This window comes from Bison bison, unplaced genomic scaffold (genome assembly GCF_000754665.1).
Source record: "Bison bison bison isolate TAMUID 2011002044 unplaced genomic scaffold, Bison_UMD1.0 scf7180017864167, whole genome shotgun sequence".
NCBI lineage: Eukaryota > Metazoa > Chordata > Mammalia > Artiodactyla > Bovidae > Bison > Bison bison.
In genome coordinates this window covers 1,109,096-1,117,200 of record NW_011494739.1, presented here as the reverse complement: position 1 = coordinate 1,117,200, position 8,105 = coordinate 1,109,096, and the positions used below count along the sequence as shown (strand labels likewise).

Below are 8,105 nucleotides of genomic sequence, written 5' to 3'. Positions count from 1 at the left end.
GTGTGGCCTTGGGCAGGGTTCTTAATCTCTGTGTCTGGCTTCTGCATCTGTAAAATGCCAGGAATGGCAGTATCTATCTTACAGGGCTGTGGGGAGACTTAGAAGGATGCCTGGCATAAGCTAAGCCCTCAACAAATGTTCGCTCTTGTTATCTGGAGTCTGCATGGGTGTTTTGGGTGGGAGACAGAGGCTATTTGGCTTCAATCCTAGGCCCTCCTCAGTTCTGCACAGTGGTCAGAGGAGAGGGCCTTCCAGTTCCTTACCAGGGTTGCTGAAATCCTCAGACGGCAAAGGGCTCCAGGGGTGGACGGGATTCTGTGCCTGGTAGCCTGGGGAAGGAGAGGAAGCAGTAAGGCATTGTCTCACCCTGGGTGCCTTTACCCCTATATCAAGGTCACAGAAGAGGCCAGGGAGGGGGCAGGGTTGGGTGAGGAGACCCAGTCCTTACTGTGGTCAGCCAAAGGGCTTGGGAGCAGGAAGTCCTGCTGGGCTAGCCTGGAGGGCTGCTCCTTGTCTTTATCCTCTGTGACTAATCCGGATCCATCCTGAGCATTGGGAGGAAGGGTGGTAAGGGTAGGAGATGATACCTGTGGGCCACAGGAGTTCCCAGACAGTCTGCACTGGGGCAGATGGAGGTCTGGGCAGAATGGAGGGCAGCTGGGGTTAATAGGGGCTTTGAGGTTTCAGAGCTGAAGACTCTTTTTCCCCACAGAGGTAAAGAGAGTTGATGAGGTTTTTGGAGATAATGGGGTCAGAGATGAAATTCATTGTGGTAGGGAGAGAAGTGCTAGGACTGAATTAGGAGATGGAGTGACAGAGATGGGGGGCACAGAGCGATGGATGGAATGGGGCGCTGGGGACAGTGGGATGAACCAGGCTAATAGGGTGATGGGATGGAGCAATGGACCATAAGTGAAGGAGGAGATGTGTCGGGTGGAGTAAGACTGATGCAGACAGTGATGGAGACAGAGATGATGGGAGATGATAGAGAGCTAGAAGTGATGAAGGCAAAGGGAATACAAGGGAACTAGATTTGGTGGCATGAGTGGGGACATACTGATAGACCCAGTGATAACAGGGGAGAGGCGGTGAAATGGGAGAAAATAAGATTGATGCACATGAGGGATGGAGGTGAAGGTGATGGAGACAATGGGACAGAGATGGTGGAGTTAAGGAGAATAGAAGGAAGGAACTGAAAGTGATAGCAGAGATGGAGTAGAGGCAGGAAGCAGAGCTGATCGAGGGATGGGGACAACGATGGCCAAGACCTGATGGAGAGGATGAGGTGATGCACTGGAGATTGTAGCGGGGGTGGCACGGGTGCGAGGTGACTGGGTTGGCAAGGCTGCAGGGGCTAGAAGGACACACTGACCTGCTCTTCGGTCCTGCAGGCTGGCTCTGTCACTCCTCCCGGGGGCTTCTGCTGGCTCTGAAGAATGCCCTCCTCTTTACCGGGAGCACAAGCCCTGGTAACTGGATGGCACAAGAAATAGTCTGTGGTTTCCTGGGCCCCAAGGTGAATCCCTTCAACCTTGTCTGAGATGATCCCAGCTCACTGCATGATCTCAGGCAAGGCCCGCCTCTCTCTGGGCCTCAGTTTCCTCCTTTTGGAATGGGGAGGTAAACTGTAAGCATCCTTCTGTGTTTACCAGCCCATGATTTTAAGCTCAGTAAGTTCACTCTCTCCCATTTTACAGATGGGCAAGGTGGAGTCCTTATTGCCTAGAGAGCCATTCTAAGCTTCTACCTCCAGGGGGCAGTATGGTACCTGGGTCGTGGGCACCATCAGACAGGAGCCGGTAGACCTTGTAGGGGTTGGAGATGTCCAGCTGGCTGCGCTCAGGTACTTCACAGAAGTCAGCACTCTTGTTGAGGGCACAGCGGAGCCGTGTCTTCCAGGTAGAGGGATCCTCCTTGTCAATGCCCTCTAGGTACTTGCCCTTGTATATGGCCCAGGCCTGAGGATAAGCAGGGGAATAGGGGAGGAATGACCTGGGAGACAGGGCTGGTGCCATGCAAAGGGATGAGGACTGCCTTGGTCCACCCTTCTGTCTCTTTCTCTGCCCCTAGGCTCCTCTGTTCCTCCCTCCCTCCATCCAACACTTATTTCTTGAGCTCCTGCTCCTTGAGCAAGCTCAAATTATAGACTGAAGGGGGAGCAAAACAGACATCCCTGTTCTCAAGGAATGCAAGTCTAATGGGAGAAGGCAGCTGCAAACAGCTGAAAAGAAATAATTATATTCCAAATTATGGATTGTGAGAAATAAAAAAATAATACAATGGGACAAAAAATGATGGCAGTGATCTGCTAGCTGCTGCTGCTGCTGCTAAGTCGCTTCAGTTGTGTCTGACTCTCTGCCACCCCATAGATGGCAGCCCACCAGGCTCCCCCGTCTCTGGGATTCTCCAGGCAAGAACACTGGAGTGGGTTGCCATTTCCTTCTCCAATGCATGAAAGTGAAAAGTGAAAGTGAAGTTGCTCAGTCGTGTCCGACTCTTAGCGACCCCATGGACTGCAGCCCACCAGGCTCCTCCATCCATGGGATTTTCCAGGCAAGAGCACTGGAGTGGGGTGCCATTGCCTTCTCTGGACCTGCTACCTGGAGAGCCATAAATAAAATCTGCACCTACTGCACCATACAAAGTGGACTCCAGATGACCAAAAAAACAAAAGTAAGGTGAAACCATAAACCTAATAGGAGATTATGTAGGAAGAAATCTTCTAGGGGGCAGATAATGTTTCATAAACAAAATTTTGAGGGCATGAACCATAAGGCAAAAAATTTGCAAAGTCTGAATCAGCAGCAAGGGGATAAGATCTAGAACATATGGGAACTCCTGCAAATCAAGAAGAAACAGAGAACAACCCCAAAAGAAAAAAAAATCTTATCAAAGAACACCAATGAGTGGTTTACAGAAGAGGAAACCAGTAGCCCACGAGCATAGGAGAAGATGTTGTGACTCATTAGTTCCACAGAAGTGCAGATAAAAGTATGAGATATCACCTGTAAGCTTACAAAATTTAGCCAGTTGGCTAAGCCAGGAGTTGGTTGGGATGTGGACACTGTTAGTGGAATGGGGGCAGAGTTTCTGGAGGGTACTCAGGCATGCCTAGTCCAGTTAAGTAAAAGCATAGCCTGTGACCAGAAATTTCAGTTCTCAAGGAATTCTCACAGAAGCTCATGAGGGGACCAGATTCACTGCAGAGTTATTTGTGGTTCAGAAAGCAAATTTGTGTCCATCCCTGGGGAAGTAGATGGGTGTGTGTGTGTGTGTGTGTGTGTGTGTGTGTGTAATAGATACCCACTGTAGAGTCTGTACAACATCTAGAAACAAATTAGATGGACAGAGAACAAGAATGGATCTTCAGAGCTGACCCAAAGCTGACCCAAAGTACTTGAAATCAAAGTAAGATACAGAATGAGACCTACAACACAAGATGATGTACATAAGGACACACACCAAACAGCAATGCCCACTTTGCAAGAACACATATAAACCAAAGATACTCATTAAACACATTAGAATGACTGTTATGGTTGTTGTTTGCTGTTCAGTGGCTCAGTCGTGTCTGACTCTTGCGACCCCATGCACTGTAGCCCACCAGGCTCCTCTGTCTATGAGACTCCCCAGGCAAGAATACTAGAGTGGATTGCCATTTTCTTCTCCAGAGGATCTTCCTGACTCAGGGACTGAACCTCTGTCTCCTACTTGGCACTTGGGAAGCCTGACTGTTATGGTAGAGGGACTAAATAAATAAAAAATAGGAGGGACTGCTTTAGAGAGGGTTATCAGAAAAGGCCTCTTGGAGGAAGCAGCATTTGGGCTGAAGCCTGATTGAAAAGAAGGAAGGAGTCTGACAAAGAACTAGGGGAAGGCTGTTCTAGGTAGAAAGAACAGCGAGGGCAAAGGTCATGGGGGTGAGCTGGATTTCAAGGAAGGCCAGTGTGGAGCAGAGAAGTCAAAGGGGAAGACAAGAGATGTCTTGCTCGAATTGATCACATTCAGGAATCAGTGGTGGACGGGGGTGGGGGGTGATTTAACCGATAAATCGCACTCAGTCATTGCTCTTGGAGATCCCAGGCTTAGTGGGACACCAGACAAAAGCCACACTTCCCATGTTGGTGTCTCTTGCCAGTGGTGAGACCTTTAAGGCTTGATTTTGCGGTCCGTAAACTGTGCTAATAATACCTAATCTCACGTGGTTGTGGCAGGTGTAAGCTGAGTGGTCTGGGTAAGACGCTTAGCACAGCAGCTGGCACACAGTCTGCGCTTGTTTACTGCAGAACGTGTTCATTATATTCATGATGCTCTAACTCAAAGGTAACCTGGGCTGGAGGCTCAGGGAGCTATCACCAAGCTGAGAGAGGGATCTTTGGGAACATTGCTGTGCCCCCCCAAGCACACAGAGTGGTGCTTGGCACACAAGAGATGCTCAGTAAATATTTGTGGGATGGACTGAATTTGGCCTTAAAGGATGAGTAGGAAATTGCCAGGTGAAGTGATATTCCTGGCAGGGTAACAGCTTGAGCAAAAGCGTGGCATGAAGCACGCAAGGGACAGTGAGCAGCCTGGTATGACGAGCTGATGTGTGTATGTGAGGGTGTGTATACAGTTGATTCTCATTACTCATGGTACTTGTGTTTCCTAAAATTTACAGAAACACTGAGTAAGGGAACACTGAACTATCGCTCCTAAAGGAAATACAAGGCTAAGTCCTTGTCCGCCTCTGGTACATCAACTGGTCAATACATCCTGTTTATCAACTAGTCAATACATAACCTTGTTTTATGTGTATTTCTGTTGAAAGACACCTTATTGAATATAAACTGTTGATTCATTAACAGTGAACTTATGGCCAACACCACTATAACTCACATCTGAAAGGAACTTACTTTATACAGGTATTTTCTCCAAAAGGCATATCACAGCCTTCCTGTGCTCAGGAGTCCTAACAAAGCTTCAGCACTGTGTGGGCTTGGGGGTCATTTTAGACAGTGAAATCACCAACAGAAAGCACAAAAAGTATCAAAAATGTGGTACTAAAGATTGTCTGTGAAAGGATACCTGTGAAAGGACAGTAGAAGAGCTGAAACTAGGATTGTCACCTTGTTCAGCTTCTGCTGGAAATGTGCATACTGGTGACCCAGTTTTTTGTTTTTTGTTTTTTTTTCATTCTGTGAATGACTGCAAAAGTACCTTGAATATCAATCGGGGGATTATACATAATTTCAGCAAGTAAGAGAATTTGTCAATATGCTATCTGTGAAGAAAGAGGATCTACTGCATGTGTTGGGGGAAAGAGAAAGAGGAATTAAGGAAGAAGACAGACTGAAGCTGGATTATGAAGGCCAAGCATTATCCTGTGGGCTTTGAGGTACCGGGAGGGCGTGAAGCCAGGGGGTCACATGTGTGTGTCACTAGTGGGTTGAAGGATAGATCAAAGCACCCCCAAAGAGGGACAGGAAGGGCTAGTCCACAGAATCTCCCACTTCTGAACAGCACACAGCCTTAAGGTACAGGCCAGGTAACCACCTGTTCGACACTTAATGAGTTCCTTCTGTGAGCCGGGCACTGCGCTCAGGGTCACAACCCATGGGCAGCTGGAGGAGGCAGAGTCATACAAGGCACTTGTAATTCATAGGGAAAGTTGTTCAATGGAGGAAACAGAAGGGATCAGGGCTGACTTGGGATCAGAGCTTCCTCAATGCTTTAAACAAATGAATACATCAGGGGAGGCTTGTCTTCAGTAGGGGATGTTTATGCTGAGCATGATGGGAGTTGGCCGGTAAAGGTGGAGAGAGTGTTCCAGGCAGGGGGAACGGAATGTACAAAGGTCTCCCAGTGAGAGACACAGGAACCATTTGGAAAGTGAAAGAACTATCTGGCTGGGTCTGAAGTTGGGGAGGGAGTGGGGAGAGATGGACAGAGGCCAGAGAGGAGCAGTTCGTGCAGGGCTTTGAGGTCCTGGTAAGGAGTTGGGACTTAATTACAGGAGCAACAGGGAGCCATGGAAGGAATCTGAGGAGGGGAGTGCAGAGGCAACATTTACATTTAGAGTGATCCCTCTGGAGGACAGAGGGGAGAGCCAAGGGACGGGAAAGCAGGGCACTCAGTTGTCCTGGTGAGAGATGGTGGGAATGGATCCAAGTAGATGGCTGAAAGAGCGGTTCTGCAGGAAGAGCCAAACACCTTGGTAATGGGTTAGAATGAGATTCGAAGAGAGGGGAGCAGCCAGGGTTCAGGTGCCTGGCTCTGCAGTCTGGGTGGCGGGTGATGCTATCTCCCATTTTGAAAAGCAATTTTGCAGCGGGGAGCTGACAAGTGTGGTACCGAGGAGGTGCTGAGTTTGAGAGATCTGGGAGTGCTAGACTAGCAGGCTTGGGGCTTGGAGGGGAGGCTGGGAAACACTGGGCTCCATCCTGAGGCTGTGTAAGGAGAGTGGGACACCAGGAGGGAGGCCCAGGAGGGAGTGCTGCGAACACCGAAAGAGCAGGAGAGAGGATGGAGGCTGAGAAGCAGGGGCCCGGAAGGCAGGAGGAGAACAGGTCAGGGTTGGAGTGGAGTGGGCACACAGAGATTCTGGGAACCAAGGGAGACTGTTTCAAGGAGGAGAAGGGGACCACTAGATGCAGACCAACTGAGGCAGGGGAGGGGGTGTCTAAGAAGATGACAGCAATGGCATTCTTAGAGACAATTAGAGACATCAGCAGGAGAAAGAGAAGCCAGGCTGTGGGGAGAAGAGGAGCTGAGGGGTTATGAGTGAGGGTGTTGATGATCAGAAGGCCCTTTCTAGATGCTTTACACTCTGTGAAAGTAGAGGGGAGACCAGAGAAGCGGGAGCTGGAGGTAGCTGTGGTGTTTGGGATGGTGGCAGTGGTCTGGGATGTGGCTGTTTGCTTATTGCTCATGGAAGAGATTCGAGTTAAAACCTTGATGGGAAAGAGACAGTTTGGAGGAAGTTAATGGTGACTGAAGAAAGATAAGGCATTCCTGGAGGAGGTCCCTGAGAAGGGCTGGAGTTGGGAAGCACAGAAAATGTCCCGAAGTTGCTGGGGTTAACAGTTTAGGGGTGGGAAGTGGAGGGAATTTCCACCCATGGCAGTGGTATCTAATTTCCCCAGGATGAGGGTGAAGTACCCTAGCGGGTGAGGATGGTGCAAGTCATGCAGCGCTTGGCTAATGCTCTTTTAAGAGGGTGGGCTTCCCAGGTGGTGCTAGTGGTAGAGAACCCTCCTGTCAATGCAGGAGACATAAGAGACTCCTGCATTGATCCCTGGGTCTGGGAAGATCCCCTGGAGGACGGCATGACAGCCCACTCCAGTATTCTTGCCTGGAGAATCCCATGGACAGAGGGGCCTGGTGGGCTACAGTCCATGGGGTGACAACACTGAAGAGCTGGACACACTGAAGCGACATAGCAGGCACCCAGGGGAGGGTCTCCCATATGTAGAAAACATTATCATCAACCTAGAGACAGCCGAGGTTAAGGGCTGAACGAGTGGCCGGAGGTGGCAGCGCATCAGGTCGCTCCAGGCGCTGGGACCGTGTGCATACAGAGCCCTCCGGGAACCAAACCTGGGACCCCCGCCCCCACTCTCTTACCCTGAAGAGCGCAGCGTCCTGCCGCACCTGGTAACCCTGCTTGGCTGCGTGCTTCCAGGGGATGCGGAAGAGGGTCTTGCCTGCGTCCTCCCAGCGCAGCCCCGCATAGCGCCCGCTCTCGATCTGCGCCACCAGCCATTCTCGGAGGCGCAGGGGACCCCCGGCCCCCGCCATGGGTCGCCGGCTGTCGGAGACCTTCCCTTCGTCCCTCCGCCAGGGGTCGCCGGCCATAGGGGAACGCAGTGCTCCGGGGACCAGGTCTGGGGCATGCGGGTGACCGAATCCCAGGGCGACAGGGGATCGCGCTCCGGGGCCACCTGGACAGCGCGGAGGCGGCGAAAGCGAAAGTCTGTGTGGGAAGTTTCGCTTTCCTTTCTGCTCCCTGGAGGCCCTTTCGCCCCACCCTGTATCGCCTGGCCTGGAGGGCATCAGTCCTTACACAGCGGGCAGCCTGAAGTACCGTGGGAAGCCAAGACCCACTGGAGGGTAGAGGGTGGAGT

General features: G+C 50.8%; 1 protein-coding gene across 1 annotated transcript in view; it reads right to left on the bottom strand.

The window, feature by feature from the left end:
* Positions 1–8,039, bottom strand: part of LOC104990004 (interferon regulatory factor 4-like) — a 10,251-nt gene extending 2,212 nt beyond the window's left edge. Inside the window, exons 1-5 of the mRNA XM_010841884.1 lie at positions 7,606–8,039; positions 1,769–1,958; positions 1,373–1,473; positions 449–545; positions 264–329 (exon numbers count right to left, since the gene is read on the bottom strand). Of these exons, the coding sequence (XP_010840186.1) occupies positions 264–329; positions 449–545; positions 1,373–1,473; positions 1,769–1,958; positions 7,606–8,034 (883 nt within the window). The 5' untranslated portion in view covers positions 8,035–8,039. The remainder of the gene's footprint in view (positions 1–263; positions 330–448; positions 546–1,372; positions 1,474–1,768; positions 1,959–7,605) is intronic.
* Positions 8,040–8,105: the final 66 nt, after the last annotated feature.